A 27,740-nucleotide genomic window follows, 5' to 3' on the forward strand; every position below is an offset into this window, starting at 1 on the left:
GCAGTGGCTGGGAGGCAAACCCTTAGCTATCCCTAGTGACTGAGCAAATGGAGTGGCTAAAGGGATGGGACAATGCAGGGCAGCCCTGACATAGATTACATGTGGGAAACAGCTGCTTTAATTGAAACTGGGATCTCAGAAAGAGCCCCCATTCCATGAAAAGACAATGGATTACATTTTTGACATGGAGAATGGAAGGACCTCCAAGGGGACATTTCCCTTTAGCAGAAATTGGAGTCTGATGTGTGGATGAGAAATTGGGGCTGGAGGTGGGGATGTTGGAGTGATCTGCATAGAGCGGATAGTTGAGAATTAATTCTTCAAGGGAGAAGGGACACAATGAAGAGAAAGTGGACTGAGGACTAAATCCAGAGTGAGGTTTGGGGAACATCAACCCTTGGGGTTACATAGAAGAAGCATGGGGGTTGGGAGGGGGGGTTGGGGTGAAGGGGATCAGAAGGGAAATCAGACTAGTATATATCACCGATGTCAAAAGACGATGCCAAGAAAAAGGCTTCATCACAAGTGCCGCGGAAAACCAAGGAGAGACCTTCAGATTTGTGAGGTGGGAGGACCTTGGTGATTTACGAGAGTGAATCCGGAGATGGTGGAGCCTCAGCATGGAGAAGATGCAAAGGAATTGGAGGCAGTAGGTGTAGACCACAGAGTTTAAAGTGTTTCATTTGCTGAGGGTGAGGAGGGAGGGTGGGGAGGAAGGAGCCAGAGGAATAGTAATTTTTTTTCATAGAAGCATTTTTTGAAAATTGAGGTATAACTTACGTACAATAAACTGCATATATTTTGAAGTGTGCAATTTGATGAGGTTGGCTGTGCACACGCCCGTAATACCATCACCTCGATCAAAATAATGAATTTTTTCATCACCCAAGAAATGTTTCCTCGTGCTAATGTGTAATTCCTCACTCCTGTTCCTTCCTACCTCACCTCAACCCCATCCCCAGGTAACCACTGATCTGCTCTCTGTCACTATAGGTTAGTTTGTGTTTTCTAGAAATGTCTATAAATGTAATCATACAGTGTGCACTCTTTTTTTGGTCTGGCTTCTTTCATTCTGTTTTATCGCTGAGTTACATTTCATTGTATGGATATACCACCATTTGTTTCTTCATTCACCTGTTAATGGCTGTTTCCAGTCTTTGACTATTACAGATCAAATTAGTATGAACATCTATGTACAAATTTTTTAGATATATGCTTCTTTTGGGTAAATACCTACGAGTGCAATGGCTGAATCACATAGTAGGTCTATGTGTAACTTCGTAAGAAACTGTCAAACTGTTTTTCAAATGGTTATATCATTTTACATCCCCACCAGCAGCATCTGAGAGTTCCCTTCACATCCTCATCCTCTCCAACGTGGTATGATTGAGCTTTTTAATTTTAGCCATTTTAATAGGCTTATGGTGATATCTCATTATGGTTTTAATTTGTATTTCCCCAGTTACTTATGATGTTGAGCATATTTTCACATGTTTTTTTGTCACCCATATAACTTCTTTGGTGAAGCGTCTGTTCGAATCTTTTGTCCATTTTTGAAAATTGAGTTGTTTGGTTTCTTATTATTGAGTTTTGAGAGTTCTTGTATACTCTGAGTACAAGTCCTTTATCAGGTCTGTGCTTCTGCAGACAATATCTTCTCCCACTCGGTGGCTTGTCTTTTCATTCTCTTAATGGTGTCTTTTGAAGAGCAGATGCTTTTAATTTTGATCAAGTTCAGTTTGTCAATTTTTTGTTTTATGTGTTTTGCTTTTGGTGTCATATCTAAGAAATCTTTTTCTAACTCAAAGTCACAAAGATTTTCTTCTAGAAGTTTTATCATTTTAGGTTTTACATCTAGGTTTATGATCCTTTTTTGTTAATTTTTGTATATAGTATAAGATAGGATTTGAAGTTCTTTTTTTAAAAAAAAATTGATATCCAATTCTTCTACCAGAATTTGTTGAAAAGACCATTTTTTTCACTGCACCTTTGTCAAAGCCAGTTGTCCATATATGTGTGGGTCAGAATACTAATTTTGAAGGAAGAATAGAAGTTGGCATAAAATCCTTGAAAAGCCAAGACAAATTTGGCTCAAACATTATATTATAGAGTGCCTCCTGCTACCAGGGGAGGTGCCAGGCACTGGGGACAGGAAAAATTAAAGAGTGAAAGTTAGAGACTCAATTGATAATTGAGTATAAGATGCATGTGATTCTATGAATATACATGGTTGGGGCACTTGGCCAATCTCTGTATTCAGAGAAAGCTTAAGAAGGAGGGGATGTCTGAGCTGAAGACTCATTCTGAATGAGAGTGGTCAGTGAGCAAGGGTGAGAAGGCAGAAGGAGGAGCATGAGCAAAAGTATGCAGGCATGCAACAGCACTGTGTGTGTGTACCTATGTGTGTGTGAGGGTGTGTACGAGTGTGTGTGTGTGTTTAGGTGGTGCTATGAGCAGTTCAATATTTATGAAGGTAGAGTAGGATGAGCAGAGAAGCAGAATATAAGGTGAGAGAGAGAGAGCCAGGTCTTTTCTGCCATGCTGAGGAATTCCATTTATTTTGAGATTGAAAGCTAAAAGCAGAGGTTTGCACTTTAAAGTGATCAGCCTGGCAGCTGTGTGTGGGTGTGACTGAGGAGGGCGGGGTGGTGGTTAAAACTCTGATGGGAAAACCAAATGAGAGTTAAGAGGTTGCAGTTAAGTAGTTGAGATGAAAGGACTGAACTAGGACAGTGGTGTTAAGACTAGAGAGAAGAGAACTGATTTAAGAAATATCGAGGAGGTAAAACCAGGAGCAACTGGGAGGTGAGCAACTGGGAGGTGAGGCCACCATGCCTACATAGCTCTGGACCCAGGCTGCTATTAAAAGCTATGTGATCTTGAACAAGTTGCTCAACCTGCCCCTTTCTCAGTTTTCACACCTATAAAGTGGGACATAAGTTGCAGGGTTGTGGGAGGATTAAATGAGATAATAAACTAAGTTCTTCCAACAGCACCTGGCAGATAGTAAACAATAGTACCAGCTAGTAATTTGAGAAGGAATCAAAATCAGATGTCCCCTGATTGTCCAAAATTGTTGTTGATGGTGACTTGGGAGTACAGTTTGAGTGGAGTGGTAGAGACAGAAGGCAGATTGCCATGGGTTGAGGAGAATATGGGATGAAGTGAAGTTAGTAAACACTGAGTAATCGCTTGAGAAGCCTGGCTTGAACTGAAGGTGAGATAGAAGGAAGAGGCCAAGGGGCATATATGGCCAGTATGGTCATTGGAGGGTCCCTATGGGAGAGGAGGGCTCCATCCATGTTTTAGCAAAGGGGGATGAGCTGGTCTGGGAAAGAGACTGAAGATAAAGGAGAGAAGGGAAGCATGGAGAGGCGGGGTGCTGGGGAGGAAGGCAGGGCATGGGGGGACTCTCCTAGAACAGGAGCCCTCATTATCTGAGCCTGTTGGAAAGGGGTGGGGGCACAAAGTTGAGGCAGTTCACCAAGAGTGGCCTCAGTTTAACCAGTCTGTGGGCCAGGGGCGAGGGAGTGGGAGCTGGGCAATGGCTAGAAGTGAAAATCCATGTTATGGGCTGAATTGTGTCCTCCGAAAATTTATGTTTGAAATTGTGCCATTTACAAGAACATGGATGGACCTTGAGGGTGTTATGCTAAGTGAAATAAGTCAGAGAAAGACAAATACCATATGATTTCGTTCATATGTGGAAGATAGAAAACTACAAACAAACACATGGACACAGAGAACAGATTGATGGTTACCAGAGAGGAAGGGGGTTGGGGAGAGGGCAAAAGGGGTAAAGGAGGTCAATTGTATGGTGACTGATAGAAACTAAACTTTTGGTGGTGAACACGAACACGATGTAGTGTATACAGAAGTTGAATTGTAATGATGTACACCTGAAATCTTTATAATGTTATAAAGCAATGTTACCTCGATAAATAAATAAAATAAAAATAAAATTTTTGTAAATTTTCCAAAAAAATTTATATATTGAAGTCCTAACTCCCAGTACCTCAGAATGTGACTGCATGGCCTTTAAAGAGGTAATTAAGTTAAAATGAGGTCATTAGAGAGGACCCTAGTCTAATGTGCCTGGTGTCCTTTTCAAACGAGATTAGGACACAAACACACCCAAAGGGAAGACCATGTGAAGGGACAGGGACAGGACAGCCATCTGCAAGCCAAAGAGAAAGGTCTCAGAATGACGCCGAACCTGCTGACACCTTGATCTCAGACTCCCAGCCTCCAGAACTGTGAGAAAATAAAGGGCTGATGTTTAACTGCAGCGCTTGAGTATGGCAGCACTAGCTCATGAATATAGTCTATAACGTGAGAGGCAGCTGGCCAAGCGAGGCCGCGGGTGGTCCCCAGGTGAGGAGGAAGGGTGTTTGTGGGAGCAGCCTGCCCTGGGGTGTGATGTCCTCCTGTAGCAGGGATAACGGGGACCAACAGGGGTGGAAAGAGGGGCATGAGAGGACAGAGGTGAGTGGAGGAAGCTGGTGCCAGATGAATGATGACGGTGGGACTGTGGCTGGGGACCCTGGGAGCCAGCAGTCTAGGGCTCAGTTTAGGAGCAGGATCCTGGAGGCTCAAACCATCTCTTTGTCTCATTAGCACAGGGCTCTAACCTAGAGCCAAACAGCCGTAGGCAGTGTTGTAGATACTGCCTATAAAGACTCTCCAGTAAAACCTCTTTACACTCCCTCTTAAAGACATAAGAGTTACGGAAGTGCCTGGAAATCTTCAGCAGAGACTCTGAAGAATCAAGGAATTAAGAAGTCTGATTTTCCAACCTGAGGGGTCACTTCTGGGCTGTTGAGAGTTTGTGCAGGGAGGGCTAGCCCGTTCCAGTTTACACAGATGAGCAGAGAGCAGGAGAACTGCCAGCCCTGGGTGCCCGGGAGGTCTCGGCAGGGGTCCTCCACCCCACAGGCCCTGTTCCTAGGGGACACCCTTGGTCCACGCATCATCCAATGCTTCCCGCACGATGGCGGGTGCAATATCTGCTACTTGCTGTAGGATGTGAAGAGAGAAGTGGCCTTGCATTATTCATTCACTCAATAACCATTCATTAAGGGCTCCCTGCGTGTGCATGTCTGGCATTGTGCAGGTACAGAGATGAATCAGGCACGGCCCTCGCCCTCAAGGAGCCCACTGTCTAGGGAGAAAAGGTGGCTAGACAAATAGGCATAATAAAAATGTCCAAAGTGATTAGTGTCTAATGAAATGTACAGAGAAATTTCCGCGGGAGTTCTAAGGAAGAGGGAATTAATTTGGGATGGAAATCTGGGGAGTTTCAAAGGAAGGAGGCATCACTCTGGGCTTTTAAGGTTCAAGCTAGTAGAGGAAAGTCATATATAGAGATGGGAAGATAAGTACCCCTCCAAGGCAGTGTGTGGTCTCTCGGGAAATCTAAGGAGATCGTGAGCTGGGGTTGTCAGGGAGGGCTTCTTGGAAGAGGTAGGTCTGAGGGGAAAAAGAAGAGCCTGGTAGGGAAAGGGCCCATGTCAGCAGAGGCTTGGAGGAGAGAACTGAAGGCTGGCCTGGGTCCTAACATGGAGGTGCTGTTACCATGGGTGGAAGGAGATGCCGCAGCAAGAAAGGTATGTGGAGGCCAGACTGTGGAGGGCCCGATGCCATCCTAGAGACTCGACTGGAACCAATCCTTCAGACAGTGGGGAGGCCGGAGGGCTTTGAACAGGTCAGTGATCATAAGGCCTCCTGGCTAGCCACAGCCACACTCATTAGGGGTGAGCCTGGGAGTGTTACAGTGGGCAGAGCCAGGCCTGCCAGCCCCAGGGGAGGTGTCCTCTCCAGAGTGGACATAGGCGTGGGCCAGGAACATGGAGAGGAGCTTGGGGTGGTGGTGGGTCCAGAGTCAAGAGGGCAGACTTAGAACTCAGAGAGAACTGGGCCAAGAACATGAGCTCTTGGCTCACAGGGAGAAAAGCCCAATTAAAATGTAAGGGATTAGCAGCTCCCTGGGCATGAAGGAGGCATGTTGAGTAGTGGTGAGTTTAAAGAGTCATTGCATACAGAGTCCTCATGGCTCGAAAGAGAGGACAGACCCTGGCCCCTGACTGCATCTCCCCATCTCAGGCCTGCCCTTGCTGCAGCCCCAGACAGACCTCCCAGCCTCACTGTGGCTACTGGTCGACTTCTCTGCAAAGCAGTCGAGTCCCCGGAGGTGGAGGATGTGCCAGATGATATTGTTCTCATTAGGCAGTGACTGGGAACTCTGAGCATCCTGACCCAGCCGGAGGGCCAGGCCTGGGGGACACAGCATGGGCCAGAGCATTGGATGCACATTTGGTCCTGAGCACACTGTTCTCCTTCACCCATGGAGCCCCTCGTTGGTGACTGCTGAACAGAAAGTGTGCTGCCTGGTAACGCGTGTTGGGGACGTGTTCCTCTGGTGTCCCGAGAGACTGAGGCTGCACCTCATCCTTGGTGTCCACAGCCCCGGAATCCAGGTTTCTGTTGTCATCCTAATTATTCTGATCCCACTATGTTTGGGATCAGAATATGTTCAACCAGCATCTAATTGAGGCTCTTCCTAGCCGGAAATTAATCACTGTCTAAAACCTAAAACCTAATGAAAAGTGGTGCCCAGAATGGCATGGGCGTTAGGGGAAAAGGAGGGCAGGATAGTGGATCTTAGTGAGCTGGCAAACTCCTGCCAGATAACTCTAAGTGTACAGTCCTGCGTTGGACCCTACGGGGAGAGAAGGAGAAAAGGGGTGCTGAGGGGACCTCATACTCCCCTTCATGTAAAATTCCCACATTCCCTATTCCCCACCTGGCCGTGATCCCTCTGTCTTAAAGTGTGTCCACAACGCTCTGTGAGTTGATTGTGTAATGTTCACGGCTGGCTGGTGGCTGGCACATCTGGGCTTGTTTTGGCACATTGTTTTTGTCAGCTCAGCTGCCATAACAAAATACCACAGACTGCGTGGTTTAAGTATCAGACATTTATTTCTCACAATTCTGGAGGCTGGAAGTCCAAGATCAAGGTGCTGGCATTATTGGTTTCTATTGAGAGCCACTTCCTGGCTTGTAGACAGACACGTTCTCCCTGTTTCCTGGGGGTGGGGGGGGGGGGGGGGGGGGGGGGGAGGGGGGGGGGGGAGTGGGCGAGGGGAAGCACTTTCCCGTGTTTCTTCTTATAAGGACACTAATCCTATCAGATTAGGGCTCCACCCTTATAACTTCCTTCATCCTTAAATGGCTTTGAAAGGCCTTATCTCTAAATACAATCACACTTGGGGGTTAGGGCTTCAACATCTGAATTTGAGGGGGACCTCATTCAGTCCACAACACACATCTTGAATGTATGCTCTGCAAAAAGAAGGGGACAGACAGAACTAAGAGGCTCTGGAACAGACCCTCTAGGTGTGTTGCGTCCATGGCAGAGATGCAGTTGTGCCCTTTGGGGACTGCTGGGACGGAGCTGAGGCGAGTGTGACTCCATAGCATGAACAGCCTGGTCAAAAACATTACTCAAGTAACTCCCCTCCCACCCTAGAAGCCCCAGTTCCCAGATTCACAGGGGTCAGGGGAATTTTCTGAGAGGCTATTTTATTAATTTATTTATTTCATTACAAGTGATTTATTCAATATTTACTAGGTTGTAGATGGAAAAATTGTTAAGAATGGGGTCACATGGCCCAAAGAGAAAGATAGCTGGTCCAAGTCCATAAGTGTCCCAGGAGCTGGGGACATTACCTGGGGGAGTTTTGCTTTGCCTCGGTGAGACTTTCTTTATGGTGGTTAGAAGGCTCATGTGCCCCACTGCTGTGGACTGACTGTGTCCTCCCAAAATTCATGTGTTAAAACTCTGACTCCTGTCATGGTACTAAGAAGTGGAGTTAGAGTTTAGATGAGGTCATGAGGGGGGGCCCCTAAGGGATTAGTGCCCTTATAAGAAGAGACCGGAGAGCTTGTTCTCCCTCTGTCTGCACCGTGTAAGGACACAGCAAGAAGACAGCCATCTGCAAAACAGGAAGAAGGCTCTGCTCTCACCAGAACCCACCCTCATCTTGGACTCCCCTGCCTCCAGAGCTGTGGGAAATAAATGTTTGTTATTTAAGCCACAAACATGATAGGTTGTTATCATAGCCCGAGCTGACTAAGGCACACCTACCTGGTACATCCACTCTCAGTAGCAAATCCCTGGGAAGACAAGTCTCATTAGAAGGAAGATGAGCCGTGGTTAAGGGTGCGGGGTCTATGTGAGGCTGACCTGATCACTTCCCTCCTCGACTGCCCACCAGCCCAGTGAATGTGGGCAGGTCACTTGACCTCTCTGACCTCTGTTTTCTCCAAGTGAGGATGACGCAGATCCCACACTTATCTCACAGAGTTGTTGCAGAGATTAAGTGACATTGTGTCCACCAGTACTTACACTAACTTGGTCATGGTCACTGAATAAATGTGTGCCTATTAACTTGAAGCTCATGTGCTGTGGATCCAGTGCCTCCTTCCCATGACTTGTGTGGGACAGCACTGCCAATTCCTGACATTTTTAGATATCTGTTTTCTGTGCTCTAGGGCTGGACTAATGGTTTCCACTATGTTTTTAACAGTGAAACATTTTTTTCCACATCAAACCTTATGTGGAACCCCGACGTCTAAACTGATGGATGTGGAGTTATGCTGGTTGAAGCTGGTGTGGGGCTAGAGAGCCCCGGGCAGCCTCCCCCTCTGCTTCTTGTAGGAGCCTAGAGGTCCTGCAAGGAACGCTATTTGAGAATATCTCCTTTAGGCCGCCTCATTTCCCTTCTTTTCCCAAAGTCTTCCTTCTGGGTCAGCACAGTGTAATTGCTTAGGTTCCTGCTTCCTGAGTAATAATCTCTTTCTAGTCTTGCTTCCCTAAGGTCATGTGGGTAGGAGTTTTAGGTGTCCCCAGGCTCTTCAATCATGCATTTCTGGTTCTTTGGCCACTCCTGCAAGTGGCTAATCCCATCAGGTGTTTGTGGATCTTGCTACTTAACTCCCAGAAGCCCACCTTATTACCTAGGTCTTGTTTGGGCATAGGGCAACCTTTGTTGCCCAATGTATGGCCAACCCGGGTAAATGAAATCTAATTTTTATTGTTCAAAAGGGCTATACATAAAAGTAATCCACAAATCAGAAAAAAATACTTTGTATTATTCTGTGTCCTAGTTTTTGATTTGGAAAATGGGTCACAGTGGGTATGGGAGCAAAATACAGAAAAGACGGTGTGGAACCTGGGTCTCTCTGTGTACACTAGCCACAGAGATCCAACGGCCACATGGTGGTGAAATCTCTTTGACTTCATTTTCTGCATTGCCTTTCTGAGCCTACAACCTCTGAAAGATAAGCTTGATATTTCTTTTTTTTTTCTTTCTGTAACAGCTTTATTGAGATATAATTCATATACCACACAATTCATCCATTTAAAGTATATAACTCAGTGGTTTTTAGTATATTCAAAGAGTTGTGCATCCATCACCACAATCAATTTTGGAACATTTTTGTCATCCCAAAAGAAACACTATGTGCATTAGCAGTCACTCCCCTTTCTCCCCAACTTTTCTACTACCACTGCCACCACTAGGCAACCACTAATCTGCTTTCTCTCTCTATGAATTCACTTATTCTGGATGTATCATATAAATGGAATCATCCAACTTGTGGTCTTTTGTGTCTGGCTTCTTTCACTTAGCATAATGTTTTCAAGGTTCATCCATGTGTGGCATGTATCAGTACTTCATTCCTTTTTATTTTCAAATAATATTCCATTGTGTGGATATACCACATTTTGTTTATCCATTCATCCGTTGATGGGCATTTGGGGTTTTCCACTTGTTGGTTATTATGAATAATGCTGCTCTGAGTGCTTGAGTATGCTTTTGGTGTAGAGATTTCAATGTTGTAACTTCCTCTACCAAAAGAATGAATGGTGTCAGTAGCTAGATTTATTGAGGGTTTACCACATGCCAGGCACTGTGCTGAGCATTTCACACATACTGTTCACATAACCTTCACAAAAGACCAATGAGCAGAGTGTCTCCACCTTTCTACAAGTGAAGAAACTGAGGTCCCATAGATAATAGTGGGTAGAGCAGGGATTTGAACCCAGCTCTCTATGATACCATAACACTTATCCTTAAGCCTGCTTCCAGAAGTGGGGCAGCTATTGGTACTACGCCACTGCAACCATTCACACTGACTGAGTCACACTGATTAAATTCGTATTATGTGCCACTTCCATACATGTATCTTACTGAATCCCCACACCAGCCCCCTGAGGTTGTCTTACCATTCCTAACGTTCAGTGGGGAAAAGAAGTCCAGAGAAATTACATGGCTCACCAGGCGACATGTCTCACCGGTGTCATAGCCTGGAGAGCAAGCATTCAGCAGTATCCTGCCTCTGCTCCTTAATACTGGAGCTCTCCCTCTCAAACCTGGCCTTCTTTAACCCTCTCTCACCTCTCATATACCCAGAATACCATTTTCGAAGGACAGCCACTATCTCCCTTCCTTTGCACACATGTGCCTGTGTGTGCATGCAGATGTATATCCAAGGGTATCACCGTGCCTGGGCCTAGGGACCTTGTCCAGATAGACCCCTCGTGGCCTGCTGTGGCATTACAGGGTTCCCGAAGTGGATATCCACGTTAGAATTCACTGCTGTGCCTGGCTACAAACCGAGACCCTTAGCATGTGGAGGACTTGCTTTGGGGATAGTCCTGAGGATGGCAGGGTGGAGGGGGATGCCGGGAGCTGCCTGGAAGAGGAAGGTGATAGTGGGAGGAGACTGGAGAAGGAGGAGGGGTAACAGTAGAGGGTACCAACTATCTCCATGTGGTTGCCTGCCTACAGCTGCTATCTTGGATGACCCCATGGAGTGCAGCAGAGGGGAGCGGCTCTCCATCACCCTGGCCAAGAACCGCATCAACCGCGCTCCTGAGAGGCTGGGCAAGGCCAAGGTCGAAGTGGACATCTTTGAGCTTCTCAGAGACAGCGAGTACGAGACTGCAGAAACCAGTACGTAGAATGGGCAGGGCTGCCCTCTGCTTCCCTCGCTGGCAGAGGAGGCGCTGGTGGCGTGAACTGCACCCATCGCCAGGCCTATGATGTAGATATTCCCAAGAGAGGGAGAGAAACATGCAGCAGGATGTCCTAGAGGGCTCAGTCTGGATGAGATGCCCAGGTTTTGCTGTAAATCATGTGTAGAGTAGAATTAAGATGGGAAACTCATTCATTCATTCATCATTTACCCACTCATTCATTCCTTCATATATTGATTCATTCATCTTCTGGACATTTTGTATACAAATCCCTGAATGAAACCTTATGTGTGATTAAGAAAGGAAAGATATGGCCAGCCCAAGGGTAGCTTAGTCATTACACATCTGATTGCCTGTCTTGCTTTCTTGTGCTGAGGGCAGCATGGTGAGAAGAAAATGAGACTTAGGATGGAGTTCGGCCACTCGATCTGTGGGTAACCTTGGATAAGTCACTTATCCTATTTAACCTCAGTTTCTTCATCTGTAAAGTGGGAATGCTAGGCTCTACTTTGCAAATCTTGCAAGTTATTGTGAGATTTAAATGACTTAAAATATAGGAAACCTTTCTGTAAGATGCAGTGCTTTACAAACAGACATAGTAGGTCATTCAAGTCACGCTTAGCCCCTGCTGTGTGCTGGTTATTTCTTTTAATTCTCCAAACAACCTGAGAGTTAAATGTTATTGTCCCCACTTTACAAAAGAAACAAGCTCAGAAACATTGGGTAACTTCCCCAACCTCAGGGCTAGTCAATGGGCTGAGCAAGTCCTGAATCCTCAACTCGCATCGTCACCCTGCGAGTCCAGTGCCCAATCCCCTCCACCTCCCCTGGGATTCTCTGCTGGTATTACCTTGACAGCCTTACAGGATGAGCTTCCAAGTTAGTGGGCTGATGACTTGTAGCTAAGCTGGAAATGAACAACTCCAGTTCAGAGGGAAGGGGAGGAGCCAGAGAGATGCTAGCATCTATTCCCTAAGACTTTGGAGTCCCCATCTCCTCCCTTTCTAGTCCATGTTAACCTTTAACAACACTCATTGGCAAAAACAAACAAAACTAAATAAAAGAACAACTTGCTCAAGTGTATGTCAGACGTCTGGTCTTCTATCTGTGGATCCAGCAACGCTCCAATCTGAGCGACCAGTATTGCAAAAGAAGCAGCATTCACATTGGCCCAGGTGCAATAGGTAGGATATCGTAAGGATCCAGAGAGGGCAGGAAGGGAGGGACACAGCGGCTGTCTCGCTGTCTCGCAGCTGCTTTAATGCTCTCGTGGTATTGGATCCCTGCTCCTCCCTCTCTGCTAGTGTGGCTTATTCATCACACACCTGTCCCATAATGGCCATCCAGGCCCAATATACAATTTGTTTATTCATTCCGGAAACTTTCATTGAGCATTTACTCCATTTCAGGCAAGATTCAGGATGTCATACACCGGAAACAATGTAGAAAACAAGGTAGACATGGTCCTTTGCCCTCAGGAGACTTACAGTCTCTCTTCAGCATGCACATCAATGGCAGCTTCCCTCAGTGCCTCTTGATCTGGATTCCCAAGGTAGAAGATCTGACTGGTCCAGCTCATCTTGCCGTGGCTCGTCTCACGAGTCACAAGTGTTGGCCAGATGGCGTAATAACTACCCCTGGGGAGAGTGCCCACTCCTAGAGATTGAGGGTGGGTTCCTACCGTACAGAACAGGGCAGCTGAGGCCAGTGAGATCCATGGACAGATTCCTCCAGAAGAGAGCATGGGGGAACAGGTACCTGACATAGTCATTCATTTATTCACTTGGTCAGTCAGGAAAGATTTAGTGAGCGCCTATTATACTCCATTCTAGGCAACAGGGATTCAGCAGGGAACAGACAGAAATCCTAGTTGTCATGGAGGTCAAATTCTAGGACAATGAAAGGAAGATTCAGATTTCTCAGGATCGCCAAGTGAATTTAGAAAAACCAGCCATGACTTCCTGTGAATCTCCTAGTCCAGTCTGTAGCGTTTCTTTGTCCAGGAGGGCAGGTCTCAGACAAGGGTCTGGATTTCTAAACAATTCGGTAGCCTATACTTTGCAAAAATGGCTCCTCCTTCCTTTTTTTTGGTTCTTCAGGGCTTCCCTGGCAGAGCAGAGAGCACAGATTGTCCATTGTAGATGGGGGTCATTAGTCGATGTAAATTTCCTCTCCCAATGACCCATGCAGCCTGGTTTAGTAGAGTCGATACATCTAAAATATTAAGCCAGATGAATCAGGGAATAAAGGAAATGGATATCTTTGTTCCACATTACAGAGCTTTGGGACATCTTTCTAATGCCGTCTTTTAGGCGCACCAGGTATTTTATTAACAAGTGGCCCTTGGTTCAGCTTTTATATCTCAATGTGTGTGAGGCACGATTAGCATTTGTTAGAAAAGAGGACTTCTGGATCTTTCTACCCCAAAGGCCCTTTATCTGAAGCTCAAGCTGCTCCCCCACAATGGATTTTAAACATCACCCAGACAGTTCGTAGAAAGGTTCCAGCACAACTCTTTCCCTCCCAAAGTAAGGGGGAGAGGGGTGTTGGGTTGGTGTTATTAGCTGAAGCAGGATGGGGCAGGGACTGGGCTGGAGTGACAGTGTTTGTGGGAGGAGATGGGAGGGAGACAAGATCCCCAGGTGAAGGAAAAATGACGTCTCTGTGATCCCTACTTTGGGGAGACTGTGTGGTATAAAGAGTAGGAGTAGATTTTAGAATCAGACTGACCAGGTTTAAATCCTGGATCTTCTGTGTACTAGCTGTGGGACTGGACAGGCTGTTAAACCATTTTGTGCCTCAGTTCCCTCATTTGTAAGACAAGGGTCATTGGAGTATGACAGGAGACAGTGCGGGGGAGGTGCTTAGCACGGTGCACAGAGCAGGTATTCAATAAGCGGCAGCTGTGGATTTTGTTGCTGGCTTTATTCTCTCACCCTCACCTTGGCGCGGGCTTCCTCCTGCCTCTCAGCATCATCTCCCTGTCTCCTCTGTTTCCAAGTTCAGCCATCCCTACGTGGCAGCACCGTCTATCTCCCAGCTGCTCTCACATGGCCTGCCTTAATGTCAGCGTGCCTCGTGGGGCACCCATCGTAACTGGATATTCCCCTTCTCTTTCCAGTTTTCTGGGCTTGATGCGTCGACAGCTTTTAGCCTTTGGAAGTTGTATTGGGTCACCCAAAGCCAGTTATAGCTTGATGTCATGAGTGGTGTCTTCCCTGCGCTGGTGGCCCAGGGCTAATTTGCATTGTTAACTTAAGACTATTTGATGGCTCTGGGTTCCTGAACAATGCCCCCAATCTCACACCTGTCACCCTGTGGCCAAGGACTCTGCTTCAAGGGGATAGAAGAGATCCTAGTGATGACGTTCTTGGTTGCGGAGAGCAGAGGCTCTGATCTGAGCTGAGGCAGTAGCAATCCTACCGTGTACAGTTGTGCCTGCTTTCAGCAATAAGGGAGTTTCAAAAAGCTCTTCACAAATCACTCTTAATGATCATATTTGGGGCAGGTGTGTCAGTCATGGAGAGCAGTGGCAATTTGAGAATCAAACATTATGAAGTGTAAAGAAACTAAAGATGCTGGAGGCAAGAGTTCAATCTCCTCATTTGATGGTTGAAAGCGAGGCTGGGAGATGGAAAGTATCACACGAGGCACTGATTAATAACAAAGCAGGACACTGGAAAGATCCAAGTAGAAACTCACCCGCACTTCTATCTGGTTCACATAGATTTTCATATAGTGGGTTTATGTAAAGCGAGGGTCACTCGGAAAGCTCCTCAAACCCACATCTGATTCCCTCCACCTCTCTGCCCTTTTGCCATCATTGCCTCAGGCTTTTTGATGTTCGACTTCCCAACTCTCTCTGCACAGCCCACAGATCTGAAATAAGAGGGATGGACAGACCTTGTAGGTCATCTCTCCTCCTGCCAGGCCCTTTCCTCCTTCGCTTCCTATCTTATCTCCATCTCAGCCTTTCTGGTGCAGGAGCTCCCATGGGCCTTGCCCTCCTCTGTTCCTACAGATCAGTGTGTCTCCTGCGGTTAATGTATTAGAGCTTAACTGAGTGCCCACCCCCTTGTCACCCAACCACCCGGAGGCACCGTCCCTGCTGCTGCTGGAGCCGGTTTGAGGTTTAATTTACTGCAGAGCTAGAAACAGGAGCCTCCTGTCAACCCCTCGCCTCTGCCTCGATTTGTCTCTGTGAGGCCCAGCATGCTATCAGCCATCCACACCACTTCCCCTGGAAACCCAGAGATGCAATGGTTATCCCAGCCCCGTGTGGCCCCGTGTACCTGGAGAGGGACACGGAGCGTGATGTCCCTGCACAAGCTCCCCAGCTTCTCGCAGGCTCTGTGGCCTGACTTCTGGTGATTCAGAACTGCTTCTGGTAAGTGAGGGCTATCGTCCCTTCATCAGCTCAATAGAAGGAATCCAAGTCTGCCTGAGGGAAAGAAGTGAGAAGCAGAAGAGAAAGGCATACAAATGGTGATGAGTCATTCAACAAACATTCCTTGCTCCCCTTCTCTGAGCTACCCACATCACGTATGCGTAATATGGACTCAGAGAGGCATTGAATTACAGTGGTTAGAAATCATCTGGTCCAGCCTCCTCATTTTACAGATGAAGAAACTGAGGCTCACGGTCTTCACCAGATGGGAGTTCAGACCACACAATCGAAAAGTGACATAAATCTCAATGGCTCTGCTATGGGCTTGCCAATGAGTGGCTCAGACAAGGGCAGAGGGAGGCAAGAAATAGGTCATAGGTGTAGCTAGGTGGTCAGATAAGGCCTCTGGGCCATACCCTGGAGTGTTCGATAGGTGAAGGGAAGGGAAGAGGGCATCCATGCAGAAGTCATAATAGCGTGAGCAAAGGCTCAAAGCAGGGAAAAATGGAGTACCTTGGGGCATAATGACAGATGGGCGTGGCTAAAACAGAGTTTCTGAGGGGGGAGTGGTGAGGGCCAGGACTGGAGAGCCGTGCGGAGTAGTGGTCATAACTCAGGTTCTGGAGTCAGACACAGCAGGATCCTAATCCTGCCTCTGCCAGCACTGTGGGCTCATCTCCTGTGCCTCAGATTCCTCATCCTTAAAATGGGAATGATAAGAGTTCTCACTCGGTGAGGTTGTTGTGAGCATTAAATGAGATGATGCACTTATGAGAATTAGAGCAATGCCTGGCATAGGGGGGACTCTTAATAAATGTTACCTATTATTTTAGTAGTAGAATGAGTGTAGGGACTCCTCCCTCACAAAGTGATTGTAAGGTTTCAGGGTGGTTGCCTGTCTGCCAGCCCGGAGCCTGCGTGTGGAAAACTACTCACACGGTGGTTTGGGTCCAGGCTGATGGCTTTGAATGATGTGCTGTTGGTGAGAGCAGCCAATGGCAGTTTCGCGTTCTCCGATACCCCGGGCAGTCTGACCAGAGAGGTCCCCATGGTGGGGTTTGACGGTGTCGAGACCTGGCCCTTCTACTCTCACACACTCCCTTCTCAGCTCGGAGGCCTATAGAGCTGAGAATGGAACATGCGCCTGCAGGCTTTGGCACAGGGAGGCGACGGTTCTCTGGCATCGATTGAGGTGATTGTTTGTTTTGTTCCCGGACGGTCAGGGCTTCACCCTGTGCTCAATGTGCAGCATAGCCAGGCAGGAAGAGAGACCTTGCCATCCCGCTCTACTCAGGCTTCGGCACCGTGAAGGGTGTTTACGTGATGGGCTCTGAGCTCTCCCAGCCCCCTCTGCTCCGCATCACTGTGAGCTCCTGCCGGCCGGCGTTGTTTACCACACTGGCTCAGAGAGTGCTGAGTGACTCATCGAGTGCTGCTGTCAGTGAGGAGGCCCCGGCTTGCTTCTTCATCCCCAGCCAGCAAGCTGCCCCTTCCCCAGAGGGCCTGCAGTCAGTGGTGCCTATGACCATCCCCTCTGGACCCCCTGCATCACAGCTAGATCCTTCCCCTCCCTGGGAAGACTGAGGAGAGGAGTAAGGTGTCATGAGCACCAGGTTTCTAAGGGGACTTCGAACCCACACCAGAGCTGGCATCTTGACAAGAGGAAGGTCCTCCTTCTTACAACACCCCACCGTGGTCTGTTATTCCAGCAGCTGCTCTGACAGTTGCCTTCCAACTCTTCCGCTGGCTGGGAAACTTCGTTGCCATGACAATGTCACTCAAGTCTCCCTGTTCCCTCTCCTCCCTGCTCCCCAGGAGGCAGAGGTAAAGTGCACTTGCCTCCCCTCCCGCCCCTCACACAAAGTGCTCAGGGACCCTCACAGAGGGGCAGGGGCTGCACGATCAGAATCCAGGAAGTTTCAGAGCTGAGGCCCTTTATAAGTGATTTCCATTTCTATTGAGCAGGGCATCCTTCATAGGGAATGAAAGAGCAATTCCCAGATCCCAGGAAATTCCCAAGCCATGGCTGCTGGGAAGATGAGAATTCAATTTCACTGGACTCATTTGGGATCATTTCAGTTCGGTTGAATGAACATCTATTGAGCAATCCCTTTTTGCCTGGACCAAATAGATGTGACCCCCGCCCTCAAGGAGTTTCCAGTCCAGTGAGAGAGATGGGAGATGGACACTCAGAACAGCAGGCACAGGTCCATAAACCCTGGAGGCTGGATGTGTTTAGAATCCAGAACTTTCTGGATACTGGAAAGGTCATGTGGTGCGTATACCATATATTAAGTAGCATCTCAGGCGGGGCTTGTGCTGAACCCTATATGCCAGCAAATGCATGCTTATATTCAAATAGTCACATTATAAATAACTTCACATTGATTTAGATTAGATTTTGCCCCCAAATGAGTTTGCTGAAAACTATCCAATTTCAGAACCTTTTGGATTTTATAATTGGGAAGAAGGAATTGGGCCTTCTATAAGAATTCATTTTTGGAGAAACTTCTCTCCATTGAGACCCTACATAACGAGCCAGCTTAGGGCAGAAGCTGGCCAGGAGTTCAGAGAACAAGGAAGCTGACCAGTTTCTTAGGCACCTGCAGCACGGACCTGAGTCAGAGCCACAGGGTGATGTGAATATAGGGAGGGAGAGGTGACTTCTTGCCCAGGGGCAAGATCTGAGCTGGGCGCTGGAGGATCAGTAGAAGTTTGCCAGGCAGAAGGGCAAGAGGGGGCCTAGACCATGGTAGTCTGGGGGTGCCAATGGACCCCTTCTCAGAGAAGTGTTTGTAAACGAATAAAATAGATATGATGACGAGGAAACCAATTATATAGACATGCAGTTAAAATATTTAATAGTGGTATATTAATATATGTGCTTCTTTATTAATGTATTAAATAGCCAAGCCTAGTATCAGATCTAACTACTAGCATCATTTTGAAGTAGCAATGAATATAAATGATGTTTCAAGATATCTGCAGTATGGTAATGTGATCCGAAAACGTGGTGATGTCTGTCGGTGACAAAGTCACAGTACTGTCAGTATACTGTGGTTTATTACTTACATTCAAAACTGAAGGGAATGCTAAATGTTAGTTAGGGGTCAGAGAAAATAATGATGTCATTTTTTTTCCCCCAAAACGTTCACAGACCGCTGGCTTCTACCCAGAGATCTCAGGCAGCAGGTTAAGAAAGCCTGGTCTACTCAGAGAGAACTAGCTGGGAGCAGGCTTAGAAAACATGGAGAATGTTCTAGGTGAGCGGCCTGAAGGGGAGGAGGCTCGATAGGAGAAAGGGCTGGAAAGGTAGAATCTTGAGGTCAGACCCAATGGATTTTACTTGCTCATCAGAAAAGATTTTTATAATGACATTTTATTTTTTATAATAATGTGTTATAAAAGGAGTGCATGCTCATCATAGAAAGTAAAGAAAAAAAGGGAAGAAAATCATTCAGAGTTCCATTGGCCAAGGCAATCTCTATTAATATCCCAGTTAACTAAGGGTAGCTGTGTGGTGCAGCGGTTAAGGAAGTGACGTTGGGGGTTAAGAGTTTGAGTCCTGACTCTACTCTCTAACTTTTTTGTCCTGTTTTCTCATCTGTAAAGTGAAGGTGACAGTAATAGTAACCATCTCATCAGGTTGTTTCAAAAATTAAATGTCAATTCATATAAAGTGCTTAGAATGGGCCATAATTAGCATTCAATAAATGTGGGCTTTTGTAATATCTGCTTCCAATCATCCCTCAGTGCATAACTATTTTCTGTATTTGCTTAGTTGTAGCCTTCATATAGATATACATATAATTTTATATCCTGCTTCTTTCTCTTAATATTATTACATAAATATTTTTAATACTATTACAAACTGTTCATAAGCATTTTAAATGCCTAAATACTATTCCATTTGGGGATATGACCCATACTTTAGATAACTATTCCTTTATGATTGAACATTGAGTTTGTTTCCAATTTTGCATGGGAAGTGTGGAGCAGGCTTCAGTGTGGTTCAGCAACTATTTATTGAGCATGCAACTCCGAGTCGGGCTCTGTGCTAGGTATAGAGGAGGCAGAGATCAATAAGACAGGCTTTCTGCCCTGCAGGAGCACACAGCCCTGTGTTTTAGGACTATAATTTGCCTCACATTTTGGAGAATGGAGTGGAAGTGAAGAATCCTAGAGACAGAGAAACCCCTTAGGAGGCAGGTAGTAAAAGGGGCTGACCTGGAACAGTGACAGCGGGAGTGGGGAGGAGGGGACAGTAGGGATGAGCAGGTCAAATGGTCAGAACCTGGCCCCTGATTGGTATAGTGAGTGGACAGATTCAGTGAGGGAAGGCAAGGCAGCATCAAGGGGGACTGTGGTTGGAGCTGGAGGAGCTAAGGGGGTGGAGTGGAGTGGTTAAGAGCATGGGCTTTGGTGCCAGGTCCATCTCCAAGTTCAAGCCCAGCTCTACCATGTATTACCTGTGTGATCTTGAATAAGTTACTTAAATTCTCTAAGCCCGTTTCCTCATCTGTAAAGAAGGGATAATAATGAATCTTCTTCCTAGAAGCATGAAGATCGAAACAGATTATGTATGAAGAGTAAATAGCAAATATGATGTCATGGGCATAGTAACAATAAGAGTCGTGTAGTATGTCAGTACCACTCTAAGCTCTTTGTATATATTAAGTCACTTTAGTTCTCACAACAACCCGACGAGAGAAGTGCTCTTAGTAACCGAGTAGATGAGAAAGCAGACCCGGAGAGGTTCAGTAACTTGCTCAAGGTCTCACAGCTAGTAAATGACAGAGGCAAGACTCAGACCCAGACGATCTTGCATCAGAGTCCATGCTCTTAATGACTGCACTTTCTGCCTCTCTGCCGTGGACATGTTGAGTGTGTGATACCAGAGGGAAGTCCCTGTGGCAGCATCCAGCAGGTGGTTGGAACTTGATTTTGTAACCCAGGACATAGGTGAGAGTATAGAATCACCTGGCAGAAATCAGAGTGGATAGGCCAGGGTAATATTGCCCAGGGAGTGTGAGGCATGGATAAAATCTGAATTTAGCAGACAGGAGAAGGAAGAGGAGTCAGCAAAGAAAGTGGGAAAGACTGATTAGAGAAGTGGATGAGAATCAGGATTGGAAGGCATTGTGAAATTTAACAAATGCAATCAGTAGCATCAAATGCTTCAAAAAGAGTAGGATGGGAACTGAGAAGAGGCATTGGTGACCTTGAGAAAGCAGGGTCAGTAGAGCAGGATGGGCTGAGGACCTCAACTGTAAGGGGTTGAAAAGAGATGGGTGAAGTGGCTGCAAGGAGTGGGGCAGACAAAAGAGGTGGCTGTGAGAGAGTAGAAAGGACACTGGGTGGGTCAACAGACTTGAATTCCAGTGCTGGCTCTGACCTTTATTAGGTGTGTGACTTTAGGGGAGTCACTTATCCCTTGGGTGCTGTTTCCTTATTGGTGAAATCAGGAACTAAGATCTACTCAAAGCTGTTGTAGGAACTTGATGGCCAGTGAACTTAGAGCACCCAGCAGGCATAAGAGTTAAGTTGACTGAGATCACGTGAGATAACTCACATGGAAAGAGCTTGACATTTGAAGAGCGTTCTTCAGAGAGAAACTCTGGTCCTGGCTACTCCGTCACGGGGGATGGTTCTGACACTTAGAACTGATGAGTCCCCTCAGGTACCCACTGCCTGCCACCTCTCGGGCATCTGAGATCTACCATGTTGCAGGATCCTTGCTGGAGCAGCAGGCTGAGAGAAGACCTCACACATCTATCGATCATGTGGTCAATTGCAACTCTGGGTCTTGACCCCTGGTGCCCTGTGCCACTGCTTGCACCCAATTAGGGCCATCATTTGGCTGTGTGGGCCAATGGTTAGGACTCTCCCCTAGGAGAAAGAGCATCCAGGTTGCAGGTGTGGCTTTGCAGCTGACTCAGTGAGGATCCTTGGACCGATCCCCTAACCTCAGTTTACAGACCTGGGAAAAGGCTCAGCCTGACTCTTGATGTGAGTAGAAGGAAAATATGTCCAGAACCAAGCTTCGGTTTTGCAAAGATGTCTTGTAGTGTGACAGGGAAGCATGGTGCATATTCCCGTGGGTGGCTCTTAGGTTCTGATATCACAGTGTGCATCCTGAGAATTATCTCATGTTCTCTCTCCGTCTATTTCCTCCTTTCTTCCCCATCCTTTCTTTCTCAGTCTCTAGCATTGTAAAATCTTAGATTATCTCCTCTTCTTCTGACCACATGACCCATCCATCCACTCATTCATTCAACCAATAGAAAACATTGTACTGGACACTGAGGAAGTGAGAAATGGGGATTCAGACATAAATATGGCTCCGCTCCCGCCCTTAAGGGGTTTGAGATCCAGTGAGAGGAGAAAGACATCTGAACAAACAGAAATGGACACATTTAGAAGGGTCTTACAACAGAGGGACAAACCATGGGTCTCAGGAGCCCTGCGGAGGATTAATTCACCTAAAGGAGCCCAGGCAGGTGTCAGGAGAAGGCATCTGAGGGGCTCCTTGACAGGTGAGTGAGTGTCCAGAGTAGAGGAGGGAAAGGCACCCTCATATAGGGAGGCCCAAGGCCACAGAGCGTGCTGGCTGGTCAGGAAAGCCCCTGACACACTCGGAGAAGCGGGCACACCAGGCTCTGGGCCAGCAGAGGTGAAAGGAGGGTGGCCTTGAGAGATGAGACCTGTCTCTGCCTCTCACTGTCTCCTTCTTGTTCTCTCTCTCCTGCTGCCTTTGACTTGAGCTGAGTCTGCTGTCTTCTCTGCCTGCATCATCCTCACAGCGTTCGTCCCTCTGCTTGTCTGCCTTTCTTCCTCCCGACTCTCTTTCTTCATATTTGGGTGGGGGGGAGTCAACAGATTTCACGCCGGGTGGCCATTCTGTGTGCCTGGCCCTCAGCCCTGCGGCAGCTGGACCCAGGATCCCAGCACCCATGCTGCAGCCCAGGGCGGAGATGGAGTCGGCAGTGTCTGCCGTTAGCCTCTGTCCTTCGGTGACAGCCCAGACAATTTACATACCCTGTTGGCTGTGGCCGTATGTTGTCATAACCTGGGTCATTTCCTCATTTAATACCATCCATAAACCGCAATAAAACTGTCCTGGAGCCGAGTGGTACTCCTCAGGGGAGGAGAGGCAGGGGGTTTGGAAGTAGGGGACTGGGGTGGGCAGAAGGTGAGGGGGCAGCGGGTGGAGATTGGAGGTCTGGAGGTCCAGGCAGGCAGCCGGCCTGCACTGCCCTGATGAGTGCCTTGTTTCCTTTCTGGCAGTGTGTCAGATCCTCCCCAAGGGGGTGGTCGCTGTCCTGGGACCGTCCTCCAGCCCGGCCTCCAGCTCCATCATCAGCAACATCTGTGGGGAGAAGGAGGTGAGTGCTGGGCTGGCTTGGGGGACTATGAGCGGCCTGGCAGCCTGTGCTCTGGGCCCAAGGATGCTGTAGATTCTTAAGGGCTGGAAGAGCCCATGGTGACCTAGGTGGTGTCATTGATAACAACAACGTCAATCCAAGTAAAAGGAGTGGTCCTTGGCTGGCCACTTACTTTCGTCCAGGTTGTGTGGATGGAGGGGACTCAGAGGACAGGTTTCACAAGGGGCTTTTCAAGCTGAGCTCCTCCGAGTCTTAGCATCCTGTGGGGGCTCCTTGCTGGTGTGGTAGAGGCAGAGGCAGGGAAGGGTGGTGGTCTGGGAGAGGCCAAGAGGGCAGAAGTCTGCGCTCCCTATGAGCAGCTCTGTGGTTGCCTGTTCAGATATTGGGATCCTGGGGAAGAATAGCCATGGGGCAAGGCATTGCTGCATTTTATTACTAAAATAAAGCTTGAAAAGTCTATTTTCTAAGTTGTCTAAGAAAGAGATTTTATTTTGCTTTCTTCCGCATTCACCAGTTCCAGTATTTGCATCTCCAATCGGTCACTTCCTCAGGTGTCACTCCAGCTGGAGTCTAGTTGCAGAGTGCGGAGGCCATTTCCTCTAGTTCTAGTTTGAGGGGAGGGAAAGATGGTCAGGGGAGTTTCTGAATAATGGCCTCCTCTCTGCTCCCTCAGCTCTCTCCCTCCTTTTCCCCTAGAGGAAACAAACTGGAAACTTCAGAGATTCTGTCTATTGCTGGAATCTTTCCTAGTCCTTCCTGGAATCAGTCAGTCCTTCCCCTTCAGAGATATCCCTGGAGACAGTGACCGCTCTCTCCTCCCTTGATGCCCCACTTCTCTTATGGTCAGAGGGCTTGGCGAGTCCCTGAGGGTTTGGCAGAGTTTTATCCTCCATGTTTATGAGCTCACTCTCAGAGTTGGTCCCTGCACACTGGAGTGCCATGCGGTCCTGGCTCCGGTCCTTTGGTTGGTCTTGCTCAATGCCAGGCCACTGCACTGTAGGCTGAGCTCCCTCAGCCTTCTCATCACGGGTTGGGTCTGTGCTGACAATTCCCCATCCCCTACTGTGTAGATGTCCTGAAAGATGACTCTTGTGCCAGCCCAGGCCAAAAAAGGAGCTTGTGTCCCGCTGCAGTCTCTTCCAGCATCTCACAGGCCTCGGTCCCAGGAAGTTAGACGGATGTTTAATTTAAATCTTTCTTGCCGTGCTTCAAGTAATAGCTCAAATCTGGCAGGTTGTTATTTCAGCGATCGCTCTGATCTTCACCAAGTGAGGTTGCCAAGACTTCCACTCCCCGTTTTCTCTTTTCTGCTTTCTCCCTCCTCCCCATCACACTTTCCTCCCCATCACAATGTCCCTTCCAGTCGTTCCAATCCCCGCACCCAAATGGCCTCCTCTTGGGGTTCAGTGGATATTGTATCCCAGCTCACATGTCCCTTAACCCTGTTTGGCGTGTCAGGTCCGAGGCAGAGACCCTGATCTGCAACCATCTTCCTGGTCCTATGCCCCCATCTCCCCTCTGCCCCCATCCCTGTGCCGTTGACCAGCCAGACACGTTGCACTGCCCAGGGAATGGCCAAACGGTTCTCTCTCCTTTGTCTGGTCATGTTCCTTCCAGAGCAACCTTTCCTCTCTGTTCAGATTATGCATTTCTTTTAATATTTTATGAGGCTGAACTGCCTTACACTGATTCCCCTCAGCTTCAGAGAAAAGAAATGGAGTTCTCACCAAGGAGCTCATCCCTCTAAATGCTGCTAACATTTCCGTAGTCCCTGTGGCTGGCCGCTTTCTGCCTCACTGCCCTCCCTTCCATTTTACTCACCTCTCCTCCCCGCAGACACCTCCATGATGACTTCCTGGCATGTGTTTGCAATTGCAAATCAATTACGGGTTGATCTTTGTCCTAGAGAGAGATTCCGGAGGATTGGCTTGGGCCATCCCTGCCTGGGCCCATCAGAGCCTTCATGATGGCGGGCTGTGCTGGAGGCTTCCCAGCGACTCCCCTTCCTAGGGAGGCCCCTCAGCCCTCAGCCCCTGCTCAGACAGCCCCAAGAGCTTTTTCTGGAGCTCCTAGATTTGGGGAGAAAAGGGAAAGGGAAGGAGAAAGGCATTGCCTCAACACTTAGCACATGTTAGGTACTGTGTCCTTCACATGCAGGATCTCATTTTGACCCTCCCAGAGCTCTGAGAAGCACCACTGTTACCCCCATTGTAATGAAGCTTAGATAGCTTACACAGTTTGCCCCAAATCACACAGCAGAGCCTGGGTGCAAACCCAAGCCTGTAGACTCTGAAACCATTTGTCCTTCACTTTCCTGAGTCTTCTCCTTGCTGCATCTCTAGGATCCATGGATTCAAGGCTATCTCTTAAGGTCCATTCCACTGTGGGGTGAGTTAGCAGCTAGTGGAACCCGGTGGGCTGGATGGCCACACAGGGGGCCCTTGGTCAGAGATGCTGAACTGTGTAAGCCAGCCAGCCTGCCAGCCTGCCCCTGCCCAGCCTTGGCCTACATCTTGCCCCTTTGTGACCTTTTTTCCTTTCAAGGTGCGTTTGTTATTCACTTTAGACAGATTGTATGGGATGCAAAATTTAAGTGGGAAGAAAGTCCTTCTACGACCCGCCCCAGGTCTCTCTTTAGAGTCTTCTTTTATAGCTCCCCAGGCCCTCCCCATTTCTGCGCTTTTCAGTTTCTGCTGGAAAATATTGGTTACCCTCTCTTTATGGTTAAGGGCTAATCCTAGTTGAATTCAGGAATTTTCTCCCTAGTTTCTGCTAAATCTTTACCCTCCCCTCACCCTAATCCCAGAGGAACTCTGGTCTTCGGCTGACTTCTCACTGAAGCTTAGGAGGATAACGTAGCAGAATCCTGCAGAGACTTGTCAACATCATCCCAGACTCTGGGCCAGCCCAGGCAGAGAAACTTCTGCAATGACTTATGAATAACCTACTCTAGGAGCCAACCAAGGAACCATCACAAAGTTCTTCCTGCTGTCTACCCTCAGTCTAACTTGCTTTAACATCCATCCAAACCCACGCTTCCTGTATTTTGGCCCTCCCACAAGGCACTGGTCCTAAGGGAGGATGAGGCTTGAGAGGTCAGCTCCATCTCTGATAGAGGCACCAAGCAGCCTCAGCTCTCCTAGCTCTAGGTACCAGAGATGAGGGTGACAGAATAAAATCAAGGTGGATGGCAGCTTATTACCTTTTAACTTCCTATTATCTACCCCATAGCCTAAGCCGCCAATAAAGCAGCCATCACAGCCTGTTAATATCTCTTCCCCGGAGAAGAGAGACAGAAGGCAGGGGCATTGCCTCCCAGAAATGTCAGTAATAGATGCAAAGGGAAGCTGACACTGTGGTAATGAAGCCAAAGCAGGTGCTTATGTACCTGGCTCCATTCAGAGGCTCTCTAGGTGGTTTTTCAGCCCGTGGTGCTTCCTTGTCCATACACTTGTCTACCAAGGAACCTATCCATCCCAGGCTTTCACCCAGGAAGTCTGTTGGGAGCTGGTTTGTACACCTGTTGGCTAGGCTGGACTGACAGGGCTCTTGCCTCAGTCCCCAGGGTACTGTCTTGTCTTTCTCTTTCTGCCATCTCTGCTCTGGTTTATTAATTACAAATAAAATAATTATAAGGATTATGCCTTCAAGAGTCATTTGTCTCTCTGCCCAGCAATGGGCAGTTGCTCTGAGAATAAAGACCTATTCGTTTGCCTTCTCAGAGCCACAGATTCCAACTCCTAGACCCACAGTACGTTACACAGTCCTCCGAACCAAAGTTTTCCCATCCTGTGTCTTCCTATCTTTACGTTGTCAAGGTTGTCGTCTTATCTTCCTCCTGTGGAGGGGGTGCCCTGAGTCCCGCAAGCTCCCTCTCCCACTGGTGTGTGGCACGGCCTTCCATAAAAGAATCCACCCCCTGCCGCCTTGTCTCACTCATCCCTCTTTCTTTCTTTCTTTCTCACTCCTTCTGGATCCCCCCTGCTGCCCGATTTTGCTCCTCCGCCCAGGTCCCTCATTTCAAAGTGGCCCCAGAGGAGTTTATCAAGTTTCAGTTCCAGAGATTCACAACCCTCAACCTCCACCCCAGCAACACCGACATCAGCGTGGCTGTAGCTGGGATCCTGAACTTCTTCAACTGCACCACCGCCTGCCTCATCTGTGCCAAAGCAGAATGTAAGTTTCCCCAGCTGGCTCTGCCCCAGATAGTCGGGTCGGTCCTGTTGATTTCAACCTGATTGATTTGCTCCTGGCTGGAGATGCGCCAGGAAGGGGAGGGCTCCCGCAGCTCATGGGGATGATATAACCCCGTGTGAGTATGTGTGTGTGTGCGTGTGTGTGTGTGAGAGAGAGAGAGATAGAGAGAGAGTGACCAAGAGAGCAAGAGTGGTCCAGGAGCATCCTTTGCCAGAACTCCCTGGGCATGGACGGAACAGAGAGGAACTGGGTTATAGGGAGGCTGGCTAACCGCCAAGGCTTTTTGCATCTGCAAACTCAATTCCCACATTTTCAGCCTCATTGTTAAGGAGCTACAAAATGAGAGAGAGAGAGGGAAAATATAAAATTGGTACTTGTATTTGTACTTGATGGGTTGAAGAGCTTCTTCCCTTAGAGAGCGGATTTTGCTGATGGAACGAGGTCCAAGGTCAATTCCTGATAAAGCATTTTTTTGCAAATGCGGGTTTTGGAAAGGTGTTTTCTCTGACTCTCGGACAATTTGTGACATAAATTTAGTGTTTATGAGATTTAGCTAATTTCAGCCAACACTTTCCAGCAAACCTGTGCATCTGTGTGTTCCCGGTGGCAGCTGCGCACCCACGTGCGGTCAGACAGGTGGTGGCCATTGGCTGCCATGAGGGCCCAGTGCCTGAGCCACAGGCATCTGTGTCCTGCACAGCTTACCTGTGCAGGTCTCACCCTGTGCGTC

General features: G+C 47.9%; 1 protein-coding gene across 1 annotated transcript in view; it reads left to right on the forward strand.

Annotated features, from left to right (window-relative positions):
- GRIK4 (glutamate ionotropic receptor kainate type subunit 4) overlaps positions 1-27,740 on the forward strand; it is a 388,041-nt gene that overhangs the window by 207,150 nt on the left and 153,151 nt on the right. The window contains exons 3-5 of the mRNA XM_046684804.1: positions 10,854-11,018; positions 22,716-22,813; positions 26,824-26,989. Of these exons, the coding sequence (XP_046540760.1) occupies positions 10,854-11,018; positions 22,716-22,813; positions 26,824-26,989 (429 nt within the window). The remainder of the gene's footprint in view (positions 1-10,853; positions 11,019-22,715; positions 22,814-26,823; positions 26,990-27,740) is intronic.

Source organism: Equus quagga, chromosome 14 (assembly GCF_021613505.1).
Source record: "Equus quagga isolate Etosha38 chromosome 14, UCLA_HA_Equagga_1.0, whole genome shotgun sequence".
Classification (NCBI taxonomy): Eukaryota; Metazoa; Chordata; class Mammalia; order Perissodactyla; family Equidae; genus Equus; species Equus quagga.